General features: G+C 50.9%; 1 protein-coding gene across 4 annotated transcripts in view; it reads left to right on the top strand.

Moving 5' to 3' along the window:
- The window catches only part of PPP2R5D (protein phosphatase 2 regulatory subunit B'delta), a 45,925-nt gene that overhangs the window by 18,582 nt on the left and 3,514 nt on the right, over positions 1-23,829 (top strand). Inside the window, exons 7-16 of one of the 4 annotated variants that reach the window (XR_006578131.1) lie at positions 741-871; positions 1,297-1,356; positions 2,356-2,464; positions 3,726-3,779; positions 7,400-7,570; positions 11,342-11,469; positions 13,873-13,974; positions 19,148-19,264; positions 22,110-22,182; positions 22,779-22,829. Coding sequence is in view for 3 of the 4 variants with exons in the window: in XM_045010128.1 (XP_044866063.1) it covers positions 741-871; positions 1,297-1,356; positions 2,356-2,464; positions 3,726-3,779; positions 7,400-7,570; positions 11,342-11,469; positions 13,873-13,974; positions 22,110-22,182; positions 22,779-22,895 (945 nt within the window). In the remaining variant the exon portion in view is untranslated. Of the gene's footprint in view, positions 1-740; positions 872-1,296; positions 1,357-2,355; positions 2,465-3,725; positions 3,780-7,399; positions 7,571-11,341; positions 11,470-13,872; positions 13,975-19,147; positions 19,265-22,109; positions 22,183-22,778; positions 22,896-23,829 lie in introns of those variants that run through there. The other 3 variants (XM_045010128.1, XM_045010130.1, XM_045010129.1) reach the window with 3 other exon arrangements.

Genomic DNA, 23,829 nt, shown 5'->3' with positions numbered 1-23,829 from the left:
TCACACAACACACAGTCAACCTGTGGAACTCTTTGCCAGAGGATGTTGTGAAGGCCAAAGACTATAACAGGGTTCAAAAAAGACCTAGATAAATTCACGGAGGATAGGTCCATCAGTGGCTATGGGCAGGGATGGTGTCTCTAGCCTCTGTTTGCCAGAAGCTGGGAATGGGAGACAGGGGATGGATCACTTGATGATTCCCTGTTCTGTTCATTCCCTGTGGGGCACCTGGCACTGGCCACTGTTGGAAGACAGGATACTGGGCTAGATGGACCTTTGGTCTGACCCAGTGTGGACGCTCGTGTTCTTAGGCAGTGTCTGGGCAGCTCCACCTTCCTCCATGACCTCACTGGAGGAGTTCTTGGGGATCCTCAGTGCTAGGGGAACCTGCGTTGGTTTCTGCCATTGAAACTCACTCTAGAAGCTGCTTCCAAAGAAGGTCCCTGAGGGACTGGGAGAGCAGCAAGGGTTTTGCTGCCCTAGAGCTGGGCTGCGTGAGGAGAGGCAGACTCAGGAGCCGGCACTGACACAGCCTTTGCTCTGCTACAGGAGTCTGAGCAGCTGCTAGCGACACTGGAGGTGGCTGACTGTGGGGAGGCACTAGTGTGCACTGCGTGCAGAGGGGTGCACTCCAAACTGGAACCTGCTTACACTGATGAGCAGACGCTTTCCCCTGTGTGGTCGGCAGCCCATGTCCAGGGGACAGCCCCCCAGGACTAACTGAGTCCCTCTTTCCACAGCTGCTGGATTTGTTCGACAGTGAAGATCCCAGAGAGCGAGACTTCCTGAAGACCATCTTACACCGGATTTACGGGAAGTTCCTGGGTCTGCGAGCGTACGTGAGGCGGCAGATCAACAACATATTTTACAGGTGAGCTGTTCTGCCAGGCCCAGCGATGCTGGGCATGGGCTTGGAGGACCTGGGGGAAGCAAAGCCGGAGCATTCTGTCTGTTCCCGGCCCCACCAGTGACTGGGCAAGTCAGGTCATGTCTCTGGACATGGGGCTAGTACTTGCCTGTGCTACAAGGGTAGTGAGGATTCAGGAGTGCGCAGTGCCTCTGACTGATGTGGGGAATGGTAGGGCTTTCTTCCCCCGGCCATGCCCCAAAGCAGCCCACTGCTGATCTGGGAGCCTGGGCTGATCCCTTACCCACTCTTGTGTAGCCCATGCTCGGGCGCGGACAATCCTGTCCTCTCCCTGAATCCTGTCATCTCTTTCGGGGAGGTTTCTCCTTACTGAGCTGTGTCCTGGGCTTGGCAATGACTCCTCTCCTCTCCCCCTCCCTTCTTCTCAGGTTTATCTATGAAACAGAGCATCACAATGGGATTGCAGAGCTGCTGGAGATCTTGGGCAGGTAAGGGCATTCCTCCCTTTCTGTGTTTCTTCTGCCACTTCTCGGCGCTCCAGGCTTCTGAGCAGGGCGGGACCTCCCAGCCTAGTGTATTGTGTGGTGTAGCAGGGACTTAGCCAATCTGCCTTCAGGCCCATCTGCTGCCTCAGTTTCCCCTCACACATGTTGGTTCTCTCAGCCTTCCAGCACAGTTGGGTTGCTGAGCTGACTCAGCCCTCCAGCTAATTTACAAAAGTCTGCTCCTTCCTGGGTATCAGAGTCCAAATACACGCACAGGTAGAGTGCCCCTCTGCAGTCTGGGCACGGCCCTTCCTTCCCCAGGGCCTGTCGTCTCAGCCCCGGCCACTCTTCCAGCTCCACTCTTCTGCCATGCTCTGCCCAGTCTCTCCATATCCCTTCTGTTTAGAGGTCACTGCAACATCATGTCAAGTGGCAGCACAGGAGGGACCCACGCCTGCCCACCTAGGTGGAATCCCAGCCCAGGGAACTCTGAACAGCTGGGCTTTCTGCCCCATAGCCTCAACCACACTCCTGCGTCTCCTTCCCAGGGCCTCTTCCAACACTCCAGTCCTCCTGCTCTTCTGTAGAGCATTACTGCCAGGGCTGCTCACCCCAGAGTCCATCTCAGTTCGGCTCCTCAGCAGGCCTGGCTTAATCATGTGATCCTTGACGCATTACTGCAGAACTCATCTCCTCCTGGAGCTAAGTGTGGCATGGGGGCAGCTGAGTCCCAACCCTCTTAAAGGACCAGCTCACGCTGTGGTGTGGGATTTCCCACTCTGCATGTGATTGGGCCTTCACTGGAGGGACTGTGCTTTTCAGGACACATTTTCAGGGTCCCCTGGGCTGGGGTCCTAGTGACTGCAGCCCTGAAGCCAGGTGCTTCCTGGAGATGTTAATGTGGTGTGGTAGGGCTGGGGCTGGTTCTATGCTGTGGTTGCTCTGGTACATACTCAGTAATACCTGACCCTGTAATGTCTCTCTCTCCCTTCCCCTACTCAGTATAATCAATGGGTTCGCTTTGCCTCTGAAGGAAGAGCACAAGATGTTCCTCATCCGGGTCTTGCTACCTTTGCACAAGGTGAAATCGCTGAGTGTCTACCACCCACAGGTGAGAGGCTCTGTCAGTTACTGGAGAGGTCAAACACTCAGGCTTGTTTACAGCCACCGCCAGGCTTTACTTATCAAAACCTTGCTGCAGGGGTTCTGGCCTCTGTACGTTCACCCCCTCTGACGCCTGACTGTACCTCTCTCCCCCCAGCATGTGCTTTGAGCTGTCCCGCCCCGGCCTCCTTCACCCTTGTCTGTTAACTTGCTGCCTCTTGCTCCTGGGCAGTGTGAGAATGCTCCACTGTCCTCTGCTGGCTTCAACGTCCGGCCTGCTCATCCTCGACGGTTGGAAGCTCATGGATGATTTCAGCCCAGGTTTTTACAGGTATTTAGGCCGTGCTGTGCTCAGCGTTGCAATGCCTGACTGATTTAGCAGCCTAAATCCCACCGACCGTCAATGGGATTTTTGACTCCTAAGTGCCTAAATCACTTTAGATTTAGACTCCTAAATCAGTCAGGCATTGCAACGCTGAGTGCAGGAATGCCTAAATACCTTTAACTATCTGGGCCTTATCCTCAGATATCTGCTACTCGCTGCTCCCCTTGTATTCAGAAAGTTGAAGGCCCCGAGTTCCATTCCCCAGCCCCTGTGTGTGTGTGCTGTGTACTTAGGCAGATATGGAGGCAAGGTCCTTGCATATGGAGCAGTTCATCTAGGGAGACTATGGGACAGAAGTCCAGATCTGAATGGTGAAGCTCTCTTGCTTCCTGCTGCTTCCCTGACCATGATTTTGAGAAGGGAGGGGAGGGCTTTTCAGTTGCTCACTTTGTCACTGGCAATTTTTAAATGGAGATGGGACGTTTTTCTAAGAAACCTGCTCGAGTTCACCCAGGAACTAATTCTGCGAAGTCCTGTGGCCTGTGTTATACAGGAGGTCAGACTGAATGATCACAGTGGTCCCTTCAAGCCTTAGAATCTATTCATCTACCTGTCTGTAGCCACAGATTCGTTAGTGTGCTGCCTGCTTGTTGTGAACATGTGGCCACAAACTACACCTGGTGCAACATGAGGGACAGAACTCAGGGCTTCTGGCTCCCAAAGCCCAGGGTTCTTCTGCTTGGCCTAACAGAGACAAGCTCACCAGTCGCTATCAGTCACTGGGGCGTATACACTCTTTGAGCTGCTGCAGGTTGCCAGGCACACACACTGGAGCAGGTCTGACCTGGCCTGCAGCCGTGGGCCGTGGTAAGTGCTGATGCCTCACGTGTGCCATCTGCTTAACCAAGAGAGGAGTTCTAAATGGGCTGTGTTTTCCTTGCAGTTGGCATACTGTGTTGTGCAGTTCTTGGAGAAAGACAGCAGCCTGACAGAACCGGTGAGTGCCCTTGCTTGGCTTTGGCATGTCAGCCACGGCCCCAGTTCACCTCACAAGATATTTCTAGACACTTTAGCAGCTAAGTTACTCGGACCCCACTCCAAAGAGACCTGGCATAAGTTGGATTTGTTCGCTCACTGGAACTGGCCTGCAGAGGGGTATCGGTCAACTGACATGTCACAAGCACAGGGCAGGACTAGGTACTCTCCTCATGGACAGCCAGGCAGGCTTTGGGGTCTGAGCAGGCTCAGTTTGGAAACAAGACATGAGCAAGCAGAGCACATCTAGGAGTGAGTCTGTCTTGTGTGATTCCAGTCCAGCTGTAGCAGAATGCAAAGCACGCAAAGACCCTCTCATGGCAACTCCCCTTCTGGCTACACAGCTTCTGCCCTGAGAAGATGCTTGGGAATCGGACATCCGAAGAAACCAGCAAGAGTTGATAGGGAACTGCAGGTGTTTGAGATCCAATCTAAACCACTGGAGCTGGTCAGAAGGCCACGGGAGAGGGTGTAGAAACTGGAGACAGAAAGATCTGTTTAGCCTGGGTGAGCTGTCCCTTGTGGAGGGGGTGGGCTTTGTTTTACTGAGCTGTTGGAGCCTCATTATCATATCCCCTCCTGCCAGTTCACCTCCAGGACATTGAATCCTGACAGCTGAGTTTGCCTTCAAGTTGTAATGCTGCTGAAGACTAAATTTGTACAACGTGGTGCTCTGGCGCAAACAGGGCCCAGATGGGTTTCCTACATTGTGGCTCTGCAGCCCACAGTAACACTAAGCAGAGCAATGCTGGCGGGACAGAGGGCTGAGAGGAAGATCAAGGGCTCCGCTCCTCAGGGCAGAGTGCAGAGAAATGCCATACGTGGCTCTGTTCTACACAGGCTCAGCTCTGCCAGACAGCTACTGGCTCGTGCATGGAAATGGCATTTTAATTACTAATATTTACAGCTTGGGTTGTTTTGCACCTGAGCTGGCAAAGCTGCGCACTGACAATTAGCCTGCCTGTGTTCAGCCATTTGCGCATTCTAGCTCCAGCATTCCCACACTGCAGGTTCTGGAAATAGGCCTCCTCCTGCCCTCCCACTCACTCCCCCAAGTCATCCATATTCTCATTGCCAGGGGAAGCATATGTCTCCTGTGCCAGGTAATTCACCGCCCTGCTGATCCCAGGATAGTGAGATCTAGCTGAGCCTGCCACTAGAAGTATTGGAGCTGCTGAGACGGGGGAGGGAAGCAGAGAATTTCTGGGGGGTTCTTGCTGTGCATTCACACAGCAAAGCGTGGTAAAGCCTTACTGACAACTCGAAGACTCATTACTGAATTTTGCAAATCCATGAGCAAAGGCCTGATTTGGTGCCCATCGTAGGACTCCCACTCACTGCAAAGGGCATTGTATCAGGCTCCGACCAAACAGATTCTGTGAAGACAAGGCAGCGTCATCACAGAACGCACTGTGTGTTTGTGTAAAAGTATCCAAGCCTTAGTAACCAGGGACCTCAGGTGGTGCTTGTGTGCTTGATCCCTGCCTTGTTTGTCCTTCATCCAGCCATAACGCAAGAGCTGCCACGCCGAATCTTGCTGAATTAACGTGCTCCAGAATGGCAGTATTAGTGATAGCCAAACAGAGAAAAGACCAGCTCCTGTGCATCTCACCCAACCTTAGCTCTAGGGAAAACTGCCTTTGGAGTCACTGAAACTAGTTATTGATGGAATGGCAAAACTACCAGCTGTCCCTGCATTGCAGAGCCCTTGGAACAGTGGAAACATCATGCAAGCAGCCTTCCTCTTGCTGCTGTGCCCACTGCTGTTCCCTCAGGCTGCTCGCCGGGGCTAAGCTCAGCGTTTCAGGCTTCTCCTAGGAATTGAAGAAAGGCTGGTGTTTCCAAAATGTTTTCAGTTGTGCAGCACCAACCAGGCACTGCAGCCATGAGTGCTATGTTCAGCTTTGACCAGTGCTAGCTGAACAGCATGTAAGCTCTCTGAACATCCACTGACACTTCGGCTTCATAACCCCTGTTGTTGAACTACAAACAGTGTTAGTTAGAACTGCTCTTGCAAACCGTTCTGTTTGAAGCCAGCGTGTGCAGTTTTCATGCAATGCATCTCTCCCAAATGAATGTTCAAATTGCAGACTCTACAGCGTGTGGCTGTATCTGTTTCAGAAAGAGATTGATTTGGAAATGAGTGGCTAAAACTTTCACTCAGTGCATTTGGATTCTGATCTAAAAGGCACCGAGCGTTGGTATTTGGCGTTCCGTGGATTTGTCACATTCCTTTTGGGACAATAGATTAGCCAGATCATGATACATTGAGTCCAGTATCCCTCCCCTGCCAGTACCTGATGCCTCAAGTGACAGTGGAAACCCCCCTCCTCCATTGCACTCGGTAAATGGTACGATCCTGCATGTGGACGAGAACTTCCATTCTGACCCGCTGGTGATTAGTTTACACCCTGAAGCATCAGTTTCGATCATCTGACTCTCAGCATCCATACAACAAACGCGACCGTTTGTAAAAGTCTCCAGTCTCTGTCCTGAGTCTCCTGCGGCCGTGAGCACCATAGGGCAGCTGCATTTCCTGGGAAGCAGAATTTCTCTCCCTTGCTCTGTATTCACCAGCATGTCACTTTGAGAGGCCCCTTGTTCTCGTGGGGACAGAGTGAAAAGCAGGCGATGATCTCTGTTCCCTGCGTAGTCTGAACCCTTAGGACACAGGCTAGTACCAAAGTTGGTAAAGCCAAGGCTCAGAAGAAACTTTTTGGTCCCAATGCAGGGCTCCCCCTCTTCAACCTGCCTTCTCCAAGAACACCACCAAGCACATTAACTTACCAGAAAACCCATTCACTACCCGGGCAGCTTTCCTCTGCTTGGGAGGGAGCTGGGGTGGGGGGAAGTAGTCTCCTTGCCCAGTGCCCTAGCTTGAGAAGGCTGTCAGCCACCATGCTGACTGGAATGGTGAGAACCTGAGCAGAACAAGGAGGGTGTAGCCAGGGAAGAAGGAGCTATGTCTGCTGCTAGCTGGCGCTCCTGGGCAGAGCCAGCGTCTGTGCAGCTGGATCCTGTCCAGGCTGCCTGCAGGGAAACGTGGGGGTAGGTGCCGGGTGATACAGGTGCCTTCAGCTTCTGGTCTGGAGCCCAGAGGGTCCGTGCGCTGGAGAGGTAGTCAGTGGCATTGGCAAGGTAGGGAGAGGAGAGAGGAGCAGCAAGAGAAGCTATGCCGCTTCAGACTTGAGGAGGAGAGTCCAGAAGAGAGTTCACCCAGTGCCTGTCCTGCAACGTATAGTTCCAAGGACTGCCCCAGACACTGGGATTCTGAGGGCCAAATACCTTGATGGAGCCCTCTTTAGTGCCTCCTAAGGTCTGGGAGGACAGAGCATTTTGAGGCCTGTGCTGGTGGAGGGTCTCTGGATGCAGAGCTGTGGAGGAGGGGGTGGGGTTCAGAGGCATGAAAGAGCTGGTGATTTGTGTGCCTAACCCGACTGAGTCCATATGTACAGGCCCTGCGTGCTGCGTCTGCTGATGTCCTTGGGATGTGGCTGTGCTGGGGTTCTGTGGCTGAGGGGCTAGACAGCAGTGCCAATAGGTTTGCACTCTGCTCCCAAGCTCCTTTCTTTACCTGCTCAGGTGATTGTGGGCTTGCTGAAGTTTTGGCCGAAAACACACAGTCCCAAGGAGGTGATGTTTCTGAATGAGCTGGAGGAAATACTGGATGTGATCGAACCCTCCGAGTTCGTGAAGGTCATGGAGCCCCTGTTCAGGCAGCTGGCCAAGTGTGTTTCCAGCCCACACTTCCAGGTAGGTTCCAGGCTCAGCAAGACCATCTGGCATTGCTTTGCACCCATGTCCTGTTTTTTAGGGTGAAGCTGAGATTCTGGAGCGTGTTTCTGTGATCACTAGATGGTAAATTTTGTGGCAGCAGTGATCAGAATGACTGACTCCTGAGAATGGCATAAAAACAGGAGGCATTAGTGAGACACCAGACGAATAGTCTAGGAGAAGTAGGACTGTGAATGTCCTCCCAAGCTACTGATAGTGTTTTCCCCAGCCCTGAGTGTTACCCACGCTAGCTCCTCAATGTTGTATCTTGTGCTGCCTCTTGTAAGTGGCTGATCTGATATGGGGGTGGGGGGGAGATGGGCCCCATTCAGCTTCCTCCTCTCCCTGAGTAGTGCCCAGGCCCTTCTGAGATCAAATTATCGACTTGTCTACGGCACTGGAGGTTGATCAGCCAATGAGACTTTCTATTCTTATGAGTATTCCCAGTGTTGCATGCCTGCAGAAAGGATACCTTGCACTGGCCTGGCTCTGGGGCAGCAGATCATCCATTGTGGAGATTGAAGAGGGGGAGAACAGGAAGGATGGAAGATCTTCAGGGTCACTTGATGGTTCCATTTGAGGGACACTAAGGATAGCTGGGGAAAGGGGAAATGTTAACACCGTGATACAGTACTGAGGGGCACGCCTGGTAGTTTTGGGATCAAGCCATTCAGCAGCTGCCCCTCTCCATACCCTTTCTCTGCATTGCCTCTTGTTTGCCATCAGTGTGACGTGCGCTTCGCAGATGCATACAATGAGGTGCTCTCTTCCCCACACAACTCAGTCTAGGTAGATGCCATGCAGGCACACATCAAGAAGGTCAGGAATTAAAGGATAGCAAAATAATTAATGCTAATCAACATGGGTTTTGTGGAAAATAGGTCTTGTTGAATTAATGTGATACAGGTTTTTTATGATCTTCCAAGTTTAGTTGACAAAGGTAATTGTGTTGACATAAATTGCTTAGATGTCTGTGAGACATTTGATTTAGTCCAACATGATGATCTGAAGATTGGCACTGTACAAAGTCACTGTGGCCCATGTTAAATGGATTAAAAATTGGCTAACTGATAGATCTCAACAAGTAATTGTAAATGGAATCATCCGATGGGGTTCTCTTCCCAATGCCATTCAATATCTTTATCAACAATCTGGAAGAAAATGTAAAATTATTTTTGGTAAAACTGGCTGGTGACATAAAAATTGGTGGGGTGGTAACTAAAGAAAAGGAGGGGTCAATTGTATGGAATGATCTGGACCTCTTGGTCACCTGGGTTCAGTTGAACAGCATATATTTTAATACAGCCAAATGCTAGGTGCAAAGACTGTAGGCCACACTGACAGGATGGGGCCTGTATCCTGTAAAGCATGGACTCTGAAAACAACTTAGGGACATGATGGAAATTCTTGACTGTATGAGCAGGGGGATATTGAGTAGAGGTAAGAAGGTGGTTTTACCTCTGCATGTGGACAGAGTTAGTGAGACCGTTACGGGATAGAGTGTCCCTTTCTGGTGTCCAATAATGTTGATAAAACTAAGAGGGTTCAGAAAAGAGCTATGAAAATAAAGCTCTGTGAGGAAAACACTGCCTTACAGTGAGAGACTACCTCATCAGAGAGTTTGAGGTGACTTGGTCATAGTCTAGTGCAGGGGTAGGCAACCTATGGCACGCGTGCCGAAGGTGGCACGCGAGCTGATTTTCAGTGGCACTCACACTGCCTGGGTCCTGGCCACCGGTCCGGGGAGCTCTGCATTTTAATTTAATTTTAAATTAAGCTTCTTAAACATTTTAAAAGCCTTATTTACTTTACATACAATAGTTTAGTTATATATTACAGACTTATAGAAAGAGACTTTCTAAAAACGTTGAAATGTATTACTGGCATGCAAAACCTTAAATTAGAGTGAATAAATGAAGACTCGGCACAGCACTTCTGAAAGGCTGCCGACCCCTGGGCTAGTGTGTCAGTGGGGAAGAGATGTCTGATAGCTGGCTTGTTAATCTACCAGACAAAAGCATAACAAGATATAACGGCTCAAACGTGAAGTTAGATAAATTCAGACTAGGAAGAAGGCTCTTTTCTCTCTTTTAACAGTGAGGGTAATTAACCATTGGAACAATTTACCTAAGGATGTGGTAGATTCCCCATCATTTGGCGTCTTAAGATCTATTCTAAAAGATATAGCCTAGCTCAACCACAGAGCAGGGGTTACTGGATGCTATGGCCTGTGTTATACAGGAGGTCAGGCCCAATGATCACAGGGTTCTCTTTTGGTCTTAAATCTGACTCTGCAGCTGAGCAGGGAGATGCAGGGGCCTGGCATAATAGAGCCACAGGCTTGTTTTGTGTTTTGTCTGGAGGGTCTTTGAGACAGAAGGTTTCTTCTCTCTCCCTGAAGGAAGGGTGCGGACTGTTGCTGAAGTGCCCTCATGGGATACATTTTTACTGCCCAGTTAGCCCAGGCCCTTATGTGACTTTTAGCCCAGAGTCCCCTTGCAGCCACACAGGGTTTGGAGGTGCTTTAACCCTGGGCTCGCTTACTCAGCTGCAGGGGTGGGTTAGAACCTGAGCTCCGCTTTAACTCGAGCTGGAACATAGTCCTCCAGTCCATTCCCACAATCCCACTGAAGGACCAGCAGTTCTCCCACAGCTGACAGAATCATAGTGTCTCTGATAAAAGGGATATCTCCCCAGATACACACAGGCGTGTGCAGAAACAGTGAGGACGCAGTAACACAGATGGGTCTTTGCAGTGGGGATCCTCACACCCGGGGTAGGCTAACCCAGTGCTGAGACCCGAGTGCCAGTCACCCGGGTTAAGTGTGCAGTGAAGGCATAGCGTAAGGAAGAGAGGGTAAAGGAACTGTGGAGCAGGTCAGGGAGGAGTCTTAGCCTAGGGAGCTATATGGAAGGTGGTCCAGGGAGCAGAGAGAGACAAGAACATTAAGTTGGGATCCAGTTTATGCAGGAACCCAAAGGTGAGGACAAGGGACTTGAGTTTTGTACGGACGGCAAAGGGGAGCCCTGGGAGAGATTTGCAGAGGGGTCTGATGTGGTCAGAGCAGCAGGCAAGGGAAATGGTTTTGACTGTTTTTGGTTGGTTGAAGAGAGTGAGGTCAAAGGGAAGGAAGTTGCCGTAAAGGAGGTGAAAGATGGTTGGGACCTGGACGAGGGTCTTGAAGTTGGGGACAGACAGCAATGGAGAAAAGCTGACCAGGCTTAGCAGTGATGTCAGTTTGGAGGGTCAGGAGGAAGAGAGAACACAGAGGGATGTCCCTGTTGGACAGGGAGGGGAGTGGAGATTTCAAGGAGGAAAGAACTCCATTTTTAGCCCTTGTTGAGCTTTGGCTGGAGGCAGGACAGTACGAGGAAGAGTTGTTGGAGATGTGACTGAATGGAGAGTCATCAGTATAACAATAGCAGCTTAAGCCATGTGACCAAATGAGGCTACCCAAGGACATATCCCTGAGGACCCTCCCTGCACAGGGAGAGGAGGAGCTCTTGGTGTAGATGCTGCCGAATGTAAACGAGGAGAGACCAGAAACCAAGGGATGGGCCTCTCCAAGCAGAGGACCATTGCCAGAGGTGGCACAGACGAGCTCCTCAGCCGGAGCTCTGTCGAGTCTGATTTCTTGCCTGGGGAGTGCCAGAACTTTTGCCTGGTTGGTGACGAGTGGAATTCTCACATGCACCCTATGACCTGTCTGCAAGGAGCCTATACAGAGATGTGCTTCCCTCCTCCTGCAGGTGGCCGAGCGAGCGCTGTACTACTGGAACAACGAGTACATCATGAGCCTGATCAGCGACAATGCAGCCAAAATTCTCCCCATCATGTTCCCAGCACTCTACAAGAATTCCAAGAGTCACTGGAACAAGTAGGTCCTTTCTGTGGGTCCGGGGGCCATTAGGAATGAGTGAGCGAGCATCCAGGATGGGGCAGGCCTGCTGCTGGCTCCAGGGGAGTTCATTGTGGTGCTGCTGCTAGCTTTGGAGCACAGAGGAGGCGTGGAGCTGAGATACCAAGGGGATGGGTGTACTAGATCTGAAAACCCAAGTAGCCCACAGCAGCCGGGGCCTAGACATGTCATTTTGGGTGGCTGTTCAGCCAACCCCCAGTCAGTTAGATGGCCAATATCTCTAGCCCTTGGAGTCTGACTGGTAGGTGTGTCGGGACTGTCTAGCCCAGTTTCACAAGCCGTGGAGCGCAGAGGCCTCTGCAGCTTCCAGGGCTGAACAGAGGCTCTGGTGAATGTGCTGGTCTGGTGTCTATAGCTGCCAGGTAACAGAGAGCACTGAGACAGCACAACCCACAGGACAGTTGTGCTTCCCGCTGCTGCTTGGCACCAGATCCTCATGTGACCCGCCCATAAATGAAGCCTTTAAGTAGGTCTTTTCTACATGCGTATTATTCCTCCCAGCTCTTCCTCCAACTGTTGTTAGCTGTTTCAGTTAACTAGGGGTTAAGAGAGTTAAGACCGAACTCGCGCTGCTTGGGTGAATGACTTAGGAAGCTCACAGTACACGTCCAAGACCCCTGAGGGTACATTTGCAGGGCCAGCAGAAACCCATGGCAGCAAGTCTCAGAGCTCGGGCTTGCACTACAGCGCTCAAAATTGCTGTGTAAATGTTCAGGCTTGGGCTCTGAAGCCTGGGGGGAGAGGGGGGCATTTCCTGATATTTCTGTGGGGGAGAAGGCAGGAAAGCCCTCACCCCCATCCTCAGGCCTTCCCTGTACACGGGAAAGAAGCAAAACTAGGGCACTTTTGATACAATTTAAGGGGAGCTTGCTGGAGCTGGGATTCAGTGTGTCTGTAATACAAAGAAATTGGCTGCAGAATAAAAACTGTTTGCAAACTATTGAACCATTGACTGTTTCTGCTTTTGCTCGCCTCTTTGCCATAAAGAATCAGAGGCACAAACCGAACTGTTCCCTTTGCAGCTCCCCTTAAGGGGTGGGGTAAATGTTATGCTCACCACCAGGCAAGGAAATAGTAACTGTGGCCTTGGCTTTCACACCAGTACTTCTCACACACGCATGCACTTCATGTAGTTTGGGCCACCTTTCTCCCATCAGGATTCAGAAATGTGCTTTGCACCACTAGACAGAGCCATTTCCAGCGGTTCTGAGGTTTCTTTTCTCATTTGTCTGCCTCTCTCTCTCCTTCCTGGTACTTGTCCTGTGCTGCTCCCAGGAAGCTCTTGTACTCTGTTCTGCCTCTTTCCAGTTTGTGATGGTATTTTTCTACTAGTCCTGCTTTCCCTGAGATCTTTCTCGCTGCCACCCTTGCTTTCCCAGAATGGGCTGAGGGACCCAGCAATTCTCCCCTTCCTTCCCCCAACTCAGTCACAGTGTGTGTCAGAAAATAACACCTAGGAGCTATCCCTTCACTGCAAACTGTTCCCAAAGGCAGTTAGTACCGCGAGTCCCCTTTCACGGCTGGGGAGAGAGCACAGAGCGGTAAGGTGACTTACAGGAGCCAGACGGCGTGACTCCCAGCCCTTGTGTTACTAGCCCATGCTGCTTCTGGGCACGATTCCAATCTGTGTTCTGATTTCCCAGCACTGCGGACAGGCAGGGCGCTTTCCGACAAGACACAGTCCTGCCCCAGGAGCTTACAGTGTAGCGTGAATAAGGCGTGACGCAATGCAAGCACCCTCGACGCCAGAGGAGGAGGTGGCTTGTTCTCTCAGTGCACGTAGTGCTAGTTCCTGGTTCCAAATTGCTATTAAGTACCCCTCCTTCAGCGCTGCGGTACGTTCCAGTTTGCTGCAGCAGCTGCTGCACACTGGAACTGAGCTAATGGAGTGAAGCTGTGTGGGGAAATCAAACAATCTGGCTGGTACCTTGCAAACCCCCATCACATGCAGCTGTAAAACTGGGTTGAACAAAGCCCTGTAGGGAACATCCCCGAGCTGGCCCCCAGCTTCTTCCATCTCTAGCTTCTTTGACTGTGTGATGCCCAATAGGAAAGGCCCTGAGGGCTTGAATGCTGATTCCTGCTGACATCTGTGTTGGGAACCACCAGCTCAGCAGCATTACTAGTTATGGCTCCATTGAACTGCAGCCCCCGTCACTGTGAAGAGAGCTGCTCCCCCCCGTGGAGTAATCAAATGGATTCAGGTCTCAGTTCTTTTCACACTGACCACTGGGACCATAGGAAGGGCTCTGGTCAAGCTCCTAGGAGCAGAAGTGATGTCTGTCTCCCTCCCAGCAGGATAAGAGACAGGCAACTTGACGCTACCTGTGACCCAGTGTCCCTCTTCTGCCTTCTTTGCAGGACGATCCATGGCCTGATCTACAATGCCCTCAAGCTGTTCATGGAGATGAACCAGAAGCTGTTTGATGACTGCACGCAGCAATACAAGGCAGAGAAGCAGAAGTGAGTAGCTTGGGCAGAGGCCTCCCCTCAGCTGACTTAAACGAATATCTGAGTCTCCTTGACCATGTGAGGAAAGTTGCAAGCCAGTACAGTTAGCAGTCAGGTTTAAGTGGTTGCTCCGGTCAAACAGGGACCCTTCAGAATGTAGGGAAGCCAAGGGGAAGGAGTATAAACAAAAGCAGGAAAAAAGCGAGATGGAAATTAGGAAGGCAGAGGCGGACATCGGAAAGCGAGAAGCTAGAAACAACTGAGAAATCCTGTCAGTCTGTCAGAAGCAGGAAGCCTGTGGCAGAACTGTTGGGTTTGCTGGACCACCAGGGAATGAAGTGGAGGAGGAGGAGGAGGCGGCTGCCGAGAAATGAAGGCCCTGATTCGGCAGTGCATTTACGCACCTTCTCGTCTCCCATTGACTTCAAAGGAACCTAAGCACATGCTTAAAAATTAAGTCTCTGCTCAAGGGTTTTGCTGAATTGGGACCATGATGATTTCTTTGCAGCCTTCCCCACAGAGGACGTTTGGGAAGGTATCTGCTGTTCTCAGATTGCACAGAATTATCTGGGGTTGAGTTGTCAAAAGAGGCGGTGCTGGAATAAATGGATCAATTAAAGGGGCTCTGGGTCCCCAGCCCCTAGTGATACATCCACGAGCTGTGAAGGAGCTTGGGAATGAAGTGGCAGAGCTGCTAATACATACATGCTTGCTAAAGTCCGGTACTGTACCAAGCACTGGAGGGTAGCAATATTGTACCTGTTTTTAAAACACCTCTGGGGTTGGTTACAGCCCTGCAAGCCTTACTTTGGTACTTGGTAAGTAGGTTGAAACCAGAATAAAAAATACCTAGTAAAACAGGACAGGCTGAGGACAGGCCTGCACGGTGTCTGCCAAGGGAAGTTGTTCCTCACTGACTTAGCAGAGCCCTTTGAAGGTATCAGAAGATCAGTGGCTAAAGCACAGGATGGCATAATTTATTTTGCATTTCAGGTTGCTCACAAGAGGCTAGTAAGGAAACAAAGTAGCCCTGGGGTGAGAGGTAAAGTTCCGTCATGGATCAGAAAATGGATAAGAGACAGAAAACGAAGAGCTGAGATAAATGAACTTTGTCATGTTGAAAGCTGACGACAGCGAGGGTTTCCCAAGGGTCCATGCTAGGGCTGTTGCTGTTGGAAGGAATACATGTACAATGTAGGCGGGGTTGCATTAAGGGTATGTCTGCACTGCAGCTGGGAGGTGCTTTTCAGCACAGATGGGCAGACTTGTTTGCTCTGCTCCAGCTAGTGAACTAAAACCAGCAGCGTGGGGCTCAGGCGAACTGCCCAGGTCCATACCAACCCGGCCACCTGCATGGAGGCCCAGCTGCTGTGTAGACACACCCTAAAACACCTTGTTTTCATTAGCTTATGACTTTTCCACACTTTAACCTTCCGTCTGACATTTTCCATGCAGGGGGTCTGGCTCTGACTGAATGGTTTTAGAACATTTCAGCCAAAATTGGTCAGCCATTTCTAAGAACATAAAATGTACAGAAGCGTGGAACTGCGTTGTTTTGCCCATGTTAAACATTTCTGACAACCTTGTCTGTGAAAAGCTGTAGCCCCCCTCTGCTTTGGAGCAGCGATGTGAAATTTGGCAGGAGGTGACCTTTGTGGTAGGGATACGCCTCTTGAGAGCCCATGTGAAAATCTGCCCAAATTTGACCCTGTTGCCGAGCAGTTTCGCAGCTCAGTTCCCCAAAGATTCTATCTACATTGGGCATGCTTCAGCCCAGGGCTGAGCAGGACTTTCCCTGCAATTGCAGCTCTGGGCTGCCACGGGCCGTGCTGGGTTCAGGCACTGGATTGAGAGCAGGGAGATTCTTTCCTTTGCTCTTAATGACCCCGTGGCTGCTGGGCCCAAACAGTGAGGAGGTGGAAACTGGCTGACTCCAGTGTAGAGGGGACAAGAGCCAGCACAGCAAAGTAGTGGGGAGACTAGATTGGGACAAGGAGACTGAGGGGGAGGCTGGGACTGGAGCCTGGCAGGAGTGGGGAAAGGAAAACTGGGCCTGGGCGTTAGGGTGGGGAACCTGGGGCTGGCTGTGCAAGGAGACTGGTACTTAGAGCCGGGGGAGACTGGCATTGGGATTCTGGGAGCCAGTAACTGGGGGGATTGAGACTGGATGAGGAACCAGGGGGAGACGGGCTGAGAACCCGGGGGGAGGGGAGAGACCTGACAAAGAGCCGGGATGCAAGGGGAGAACTGGCACTAGCTGGGCAAAGAGATTGGGACAAAGAGCCAAGTCAACGGACTGGGGAGACACTGAAATCAGAGCCTAGGGAAGAAGATTGGGACTGTGAGTTAGTGGAGAAGGAGAATGGATGAGGAGGAAGGAGAATGGGACATGCTGGGCAAGGAGACTGGGACTGGGGGTGGGGGAACCTAGGATGGAGAGTCCAGAGGGGGGAGACCTGGACTTGCTGGGCAAGGAGACTGGGACTGGTTAGGTGAGGCGTATAGGGACCGGGGTGTGGGCAGTCAGGTCTAATGGTTAGAGTGAGGTGCTTGGAACTGGAAACCGGGTCAGAGCCAGGTGCCAAGCCGAGGTCCAGGGCTTGTTCTGGAGCCAGGCGCCAAGCTGAGGGCTGGAGCTGGAGCCCACATCAGAGGTCGGGTGTAGGAACAGGGACCTGAAGCGAGGTAGGAAAGCAGGAACCGGGAACAGATGGGAACTGGGATAAAGAGGCAGAAATCAGGAACAGGCAGGGAGGCCAGAAGGCAGGGCTCAGGAATCAGGCAGGTAGGCAGGGTCCATAGCAGTAGACAGCCCAGGATTTACCTAGTTACTTGGACAACTTCCTGTGCCTTTGGTGGGTTTAAATAGCGCCCCCTAGCCTGTGAATGGGGCTGGGTGTTCCCCCCAGTTAGAAGCTTTGCGGAGGCGACTGTGTGAACCAGAGCTTTGCTAGCCCCCTTCTCGACTGGTTTGGGTTTGCTGCTGGTGGTAGCCACGGTCGGTGCATTGTCTAGCCCCAGACCTGTGATTCCTCACAAGGAGAGTGAGACTGGGAAGAAGAGCCGAGGTAGTGAAGAAACGGGACTGTGGCCAAGCAGCTTGGAGGGGGCAGGGCAGAAAGGGTCACACTTGTGGGAAACAGGCAGAAGGGTCTGTGCCCACTAGAAATACTCCCCTCCAGAGCCTGGAACGGAGTCCGGGATTCCTGAGTCTCACTGTTTCTCTGCTGGTCACAAATATCTGTGAAATCGACTGGGAAAGCGTGTGTCTCCTTCTCCTCTAGTGCTGGCCCACATAGAGGATGATAATCTGTAATGCGCTCAGTTATTCCGTTAGCTCGAGGTGCGGAGCTCAGTGGGGTGGATCTAAAATTTCCAACCCGGCTGATGACCATGTGGGGATCAATCAGATGTCACATGATGGAATTCCTGTGTTTTCAGCTTGCTTTTTTTCAAAGTTAGCAAGTTACATGCACAACCCTGTGTTCAAAGAACATTACAGTGACTCCTCACTTAAAGTCGTCCTGGTGAACGTTGTTACGTTGCTGATCAGTTAGGGAACATGCTCGTTTAAAGTTGCTCAATGCTCTCTTATAACGTCATTTGGCAGCTGCCTGCTTTGTCCACTGCTTGCAGGAAGAGCAGCCCATTGGAGCTAGATGGTGGGGGCTTGGAACCAGGGTGAAGCCCCCTATCAGCACCCCTAAGTTCCCTGTGCTGCAGCCACCCAGCAGGCTATCAATTGCCGGGTAGTTCAGCTGTCCCTCCCCGCACTGTCATGTGCTGCTCCTGCCCTCTGCCTTGGAGCTGCTCCCCAAGACTCCTGGTTGCTGTGCAAGTGGGGGAATGAGGGGGGCTGTCAGGGTATCCCCCTCCCCCCTGCTCCTGCACCCCACTTACTCCATTTCCAAAGAGCAGGGGGGATCACAACAGGGCTCAGGACAGAGGAAGCTTGCTGGCAGGAGCTGCTGTCTCAACTTGCCAATCTATTTAAAATGGCAGTGTACTTAGAGTGGGGTCAGCATACTTAAAGGGGCAATGCGCATCTCTCTCTCACACAGGGTGTGTCTCTGTCTCAGTCTGCCATGCTGTCTCCCCTCTCTCTATTCGTGCTGCCTTGTAGAGTGTCCGGCTACATTAACAACAATGTGTTAACCCTTGAGGGCTCAGCCGAATGCTAGTTGATCATTTAGCAGCAAGGCATTCCCTGGGAAATATCCCTCCCTCTTCCACCTTCTGACTTCACCACCTCAACCGAGCTTCACAGTCATCATTGCTGTGTACCAGTATTAAATTATCAGAGGGGTAGCCATGTTAGTCTGGATCTGTCAAAGCAGCAAAGAGTCCTGTGGCCCCTTATAGACAAACAGACGTATTGAAGCATGAGCTTTCGTGGGTGAATACCCCTACACGGATCCAGCTAAGTGGGTATTCACCCACGAAAGCTCATGCTGCAATACGTCCGTTAGTCTATAACAGGGGTAGGCAACCTATGGCACACGTGCCAAAGGTGGCACGCAAGCTGATTTTCAGTGGCACTCACACTGCCCGGGTCCTGGCCGCCGGTCCGGGGGACTCTGCATTTTAATTTAATTTTAAATGAAGCTTCTCAAACATTTTAAAAACCTTATTTACTTTACATACAACAATAGTTTAGTTATATATTATACACTTATAGAAAGAGACCTTCTAAAAACATTAAATGTATTACTGGCACGCAACACCTTAAATTAGAGTGAATAAATGAAGACTCGGCATAGCACTTCTGAAAGGCTGCCAACCCCTGGTCTATAAGGTGCCACAGGACTCTTTGCTGCTTTTACGGTATTAAATTTTGTTTAAAACTTGGTGTGTATGTGTGTGTGTCTATTTTTTTCTTATATAGATATATTTTAAAAAAAAGTCTTTTGTCTGGTGAAAAAAATTTCCCTGGAACCTAACCCCCCCATTTACATTATGGGGAAATTGGATTCGCTTAACATCGTTTTGCTTAAAGTCGCATTTTTCAGGAACAGAACTACACCATTAAGCGAGGAGTTACTGTATTAACACTGCAAAGTCAAGCACTCAGAAGATAGGAAGTGCCAGTATAAAGGTTGCCTATGCAATATTAATTCGTCCCTCTTGTGCATATATATTATAATATTGTCTGTAATTACATGATCACGTGCTGTTTTTTCCATAGGACCCTGCCCCATTCAGTGAGACTGAGGAGAGGAGAGATTGAGAAGGATGAGGACTGTTTAGGTTAGAAAGAAGAGGGCACGTAGGAGGTATACAAATAATTACAGGGATAGGGAAGGTATGTTGGATGTTCCTGTTCACCTTGTGTCATAGCACAAGAACAAGGGGATGTTGCATAAGGCTGAAAGCCAACCAAAGTGCAACTAATAAAAAGAAACATTTTTTACTAATAAAAATAAGCATAGTTAGCCTATGGAACTCACTGCCACAAGGTATCACTGAGGCCAATCGCTTAGGAGGATTCAGAAAAGGACTAGACATTGAAATGGTTATTGACCGCCCCCAGTGCCTGCCTCTGCAGAGCTGATCACTGCCTGCAGCTGCGCAGCCACAGCTCCTTTGTGAGCAGCGCTGGGCAGTTAGAGGCGGGCCCAGTTCCCCTGGCCATACACTGAGTGGGTTGATGGCACTGCTGGTGCCTTTTTCTAGAGCCCCATAGCCCTCCGGGAGAAGTGAGGCCATGCACCTTGATACTCTTTAAACAGGGTTACTCTGCTCAGAACGTCAGACCTTTGGAGAAAAATCAGAGGGTCAAGCCCTATTAGTTACAAGATGGCGCATCTGGTCATACTATGAACTAGCTCATTGTCTGCACCTCAGCAGTTTGGGCCTGGTGCAGCTATAGGGATGGCAGGCTCAGGAGCATGTGTCCATACTGCCTTGTGTGAAAGCTGAGGGGGCAGCTAGGTGGAGTTGTGGACATGCCTCCGCTGCCACGCTGTCTGGAGCGGCTCACAACTGAGAGTGCCAGCCTCAGGGCAGATGGTCAGAAAACCAGGCTGACCCCCCAAGCTGATGGTGTGTTCTGTGATTAGATTTCACCAAGCCAGTAGCAAATGTGAACTCTTGGATCACTATAGCAGTCTTACCACAGAGTCACAGACAGTTCCCTTAGACTCTCCATCTATCTTACCACCCAGACAAACTGAACTTGGTGATAATGATCACCTAAACCAAAACCCACACATCAGATTGCTCCAAGTCCCGGTCACTTACCCCAGATCAGTTGGTACCCCAGATGCGTAAGGGTCAGTAAGAGGCCTCTTGTACCATCAGGTGGGATTAAAAAATGTCCTGCTGCAGGGCATAAAAACAGTCTCTGATTGATGGGAATAGGAAGAAACTTCTCTTGTGGAATGGTGTTGCACATGTGTATCATAGGACTGTAATGCCAGTCAACACTGGTTTCTGGGAAATAGGTCTTGGCAAACAATCCCGATTTCGTTCTTTGGTGAGATTACAAATTTGGTCAATAAAGGCACCTGCACAGATGTAACCTGCCGAGACTTTTGTCAGGATTTGACTTAGTTCCGCACTGCACGATATCAGCGAGAGCCCACGTTAAATGAATTAACTGACAGGTGTCAGAAACTAGCTGTCAACGGAGAACCATCCTAGAACAGGGGTATTTGTAGTGGGGTTCCGCAGGGATTGGTACTAGGCAGACACTAGTCCGCATTTTCAACAGTGATGTGATAGTAAGTATGAAATCGCTGACACAAAGAATGATGGAGTGGTAAATACCGCTGAGGAAAGGACTCAGTGACACACAGTGATCAGGATCTCTTGGTAAATGCAAGGTCATGCGTCCTGGAACAGGGAATGCTGGCAGTCCCTACAGAATGGAAGACTGTATCCTGGAAAGCAGGGACTGAAAAAAATACAGGGCTTCCATTCTGGATAATCAACTGAATGTGAGCTCCTAATATGATGCTGTGGCAAAAAGGGCTAATACGGTCCTTGGATGTATAAATAGGGGAATAGTGAGTAGGAACAGGGAGGAGTGATTTTTACCTCTGCATACCGCATTGGTGAGCCCAATATTGGAATACTGCGTCCGGTTCTAGTGTCCACATGTTAAAAAGGATGATGTACATTGGAGAAGATGCAGAAAAGAGCCATGGGCTGGAGAAAATGCCCTGGAGCGAGGGACTCAGAGCTTGATCTGTTCAGTTGATCAAAACAAAGATGCAGAGGTGACTTGATTAAAGTGTGTACGTGCCTTCATGGGGAGAAACTACAAGGTACTAAAGGGCTCTTTAGTCTGGCAGGGATGGGAAGAACAAGAACCAGCAGCTGGAAGCTGAAGCCAGACAAAATGTGTTTAGAAATAAGGTGCAGATTTTTACCAGTGAGGATGATTGGCCCTTGGAACAAACTCCCAAGGGCACTGGTGGATTCTCCAGCTCTTGATGCCTTCAGACCCAGACTGGAGCCTTTCTGGAAGATCTGCCAAACCCAAGTTGTTTGGCTCAATGCAGAGGTAACTGGGTGACATTCTCTGGCCTGTGTTATATAGGAGATCAGACTAGATGATCTGATGGTCCCTTCTGGGCTTAAACTGTATGAAAAATCTGTGATTTGCCCACCTCAGGGCCTCTTGTGCTGTCCCCTGAAGCTGCTGGTCCGTTGGAGAGGGACCTTGAGCTAGATGGGCCCTCGCTCGGCTCTGGTAGGGCAGTTCCAATGTTCCTGTGCCTGGCCTGGGGAATGAGAATGGTAACTCCAAACTAGCCTCAGCACGTAATGCTGGGGACAGGTCCACATGCTTCCCTCCTCCAAACTCAAACACATGAACTGATCATTCAGACAACCCACTTCCAGCTGCTTTACCCTCCAGCTAGCAATCTGATACCCCCCACAGACAGACAGACACTCTGTGCCCACTCAGAATCTTCCTAGGTGCACTGAATGGAATGCATCCTCCTCCAGCCTCCAGGTGCTCCCAGTTTCCAGGTGTTACCCCCACCGAGAAATAGCTTTTTCTGTAAGAGACAAAATTAGTGGCCCCCCCCCCTTTCTACTTTCCCTCCCTCCATGTCTCCTGCTGTCGCCAGCCCCCCCAGCCGATTTCCATCTCTGCCACTTTTCCCTAGAGTTTAACTTCTTCCCTTTCTCGGCAGGGGGAGGTTCAAGCTGAGGGAGCGAGAAGAGATGTGGCACAAGGTTGAGGAGCTGGCCAGGCAGAACCCCCAGGTAATGATGTCATTCGGGGGAGAGAGCGTTGGGGTTTCAAACGCCTGTTGCCTGGGCCCGCAAAGAGCAGAACCCATCACTGGGCGGCTCCTCCTTGCAGAAGGTCCTGGCCAGTCATGGAGACCCAGTGGCAGCCTGTGTCTCAATCCCCTATTGTCATGAAGCGCAGTTACCTGAGGACGTTGCCAAGCTAGTGGCGATACCTCCAATCTCCCAGCTGGCCTCTTACTTCAGTGGCATTGACCATCTGATACCGGAAGAGCAACTGTCCCTGGAAAGCCTACGTGTGTTCCTGGTTATCGAGTAGGGAGTGTGCCAGTGGCTGGCCCTCTCCTGCTCTGCCAGCCTAGGCATGGTGAGTGGCACGCCACCACTGCTCGGCAGGCAGAGTGGGAACAGCGAAGGGCAGGAGTCTCCCTAGCTGAGGAATACTGTCCAACCCCTTTGTGCTGGCTTGAGGGTAGAGGGTGCTTTGGGAGCATGTGAAATTTCCCGGGGGCCCTGTCAGACGTGGGGATAGAGGAGGGATTCTGGTGCTGGAGTGCAGTGCGCCTGCGTGCTGAATTAACCTCCCTGATTGTTCGGATTGTCTGCAGTACCCCATGTATTACGCACCCCCACCTTTGCCTCCTATTTACTGCATGGAGACAGAGACCCCAACTGCAGAGGACATTCAGCTACTGAAGAAAACGGTGGAGACAGAGGCTGTGCAGGTGAGTCAGGGTCCAGCACCCTGGGCAGAGTTCCTCAGAGGAGGTCCCTCCACCATAGGTGGTTCCATTTGAACAGAGATCTTGCCAGACTGGATCAGAGCTGAGTCCAGTATCCAGGGGCCAGCACCAGATGTTTCAGAGGAAATGTTAAAAACTCCACAGCAGGAAGCGGTGAGACAGTTAGAGATTCTTAAACCCTGAAGGAGGAGGATTTATCACCCTTCAAAAATGTAGCATTGGCTGTTATACTTCTGCATAGTCTTGCACTCCATATGGAATGTCCAGCTCCTCCCTGAGTTGTGCTGAGGTCCCATGTGAGCCCAGGAGTGGGTCTATAGTTAGGGCCCTATCAAATTCACGCCCATGAAAAATGCGTCACGGACCATGAAATTTGGTGTTTTGGGGGCTTTTACCCGATGCTATGCAGATTTCACAGGGCAGACCAGCATTTCTCAAATTGGGGGTCCTGACCCAAAAGGGAGCTGCAGGGGGTCAAAAGATTATTTTAGGGGGGTTGTAGTATTGCCAGCCTACTTCTGTGCTGCCTTCAGAGCTGGGTGACCAGAGAGCAGTGGGTGTTGGCTGGGCACCCAGCTCTGAAGGCAGCACCCTGCCAGCAGCAGCGCAGAAGTCAGGGTGGCAATACCTTACCAGGCCATCCTTATCTCTACACTGCTGCTGGCGGTGGCTCTGCCTTCATAGCTGGGCTTCCGGCCAGCAGCTGCCGCTCTCCAGCTGCCCAGCTCTGAAGGCAGTGCCACCACCAGCAGCCGCACAGAAGTAAGGGTGGCAATACTGTGAACCCCCCCTACAATAACCTTGCGACCCCCCCCATCTCCTTTTTGGGTCAGGACCCTACAATTACAACACTGTGAAATTTCAGATTTAAATAGCTGAAATCATGAAATTTATAATTTTCAATATCCTATGACCG

Source organism: Mauremys mutica, chromosome 3 (assembly GCF_020497125.1).
Source record: "Mauremys mutica isolate MM-2020 ecotype Southern chromosome 3, ASM2049712v1, whole genome shotgun sequence".
NCBI lineage: Eukaryota > Metazoa > Chordata > Testudines > Geoemydidae > Mauremys > Mauremys mutica.
This window is presented reverse-complemented; position numbering and strand designations above follow the sequence as displayed.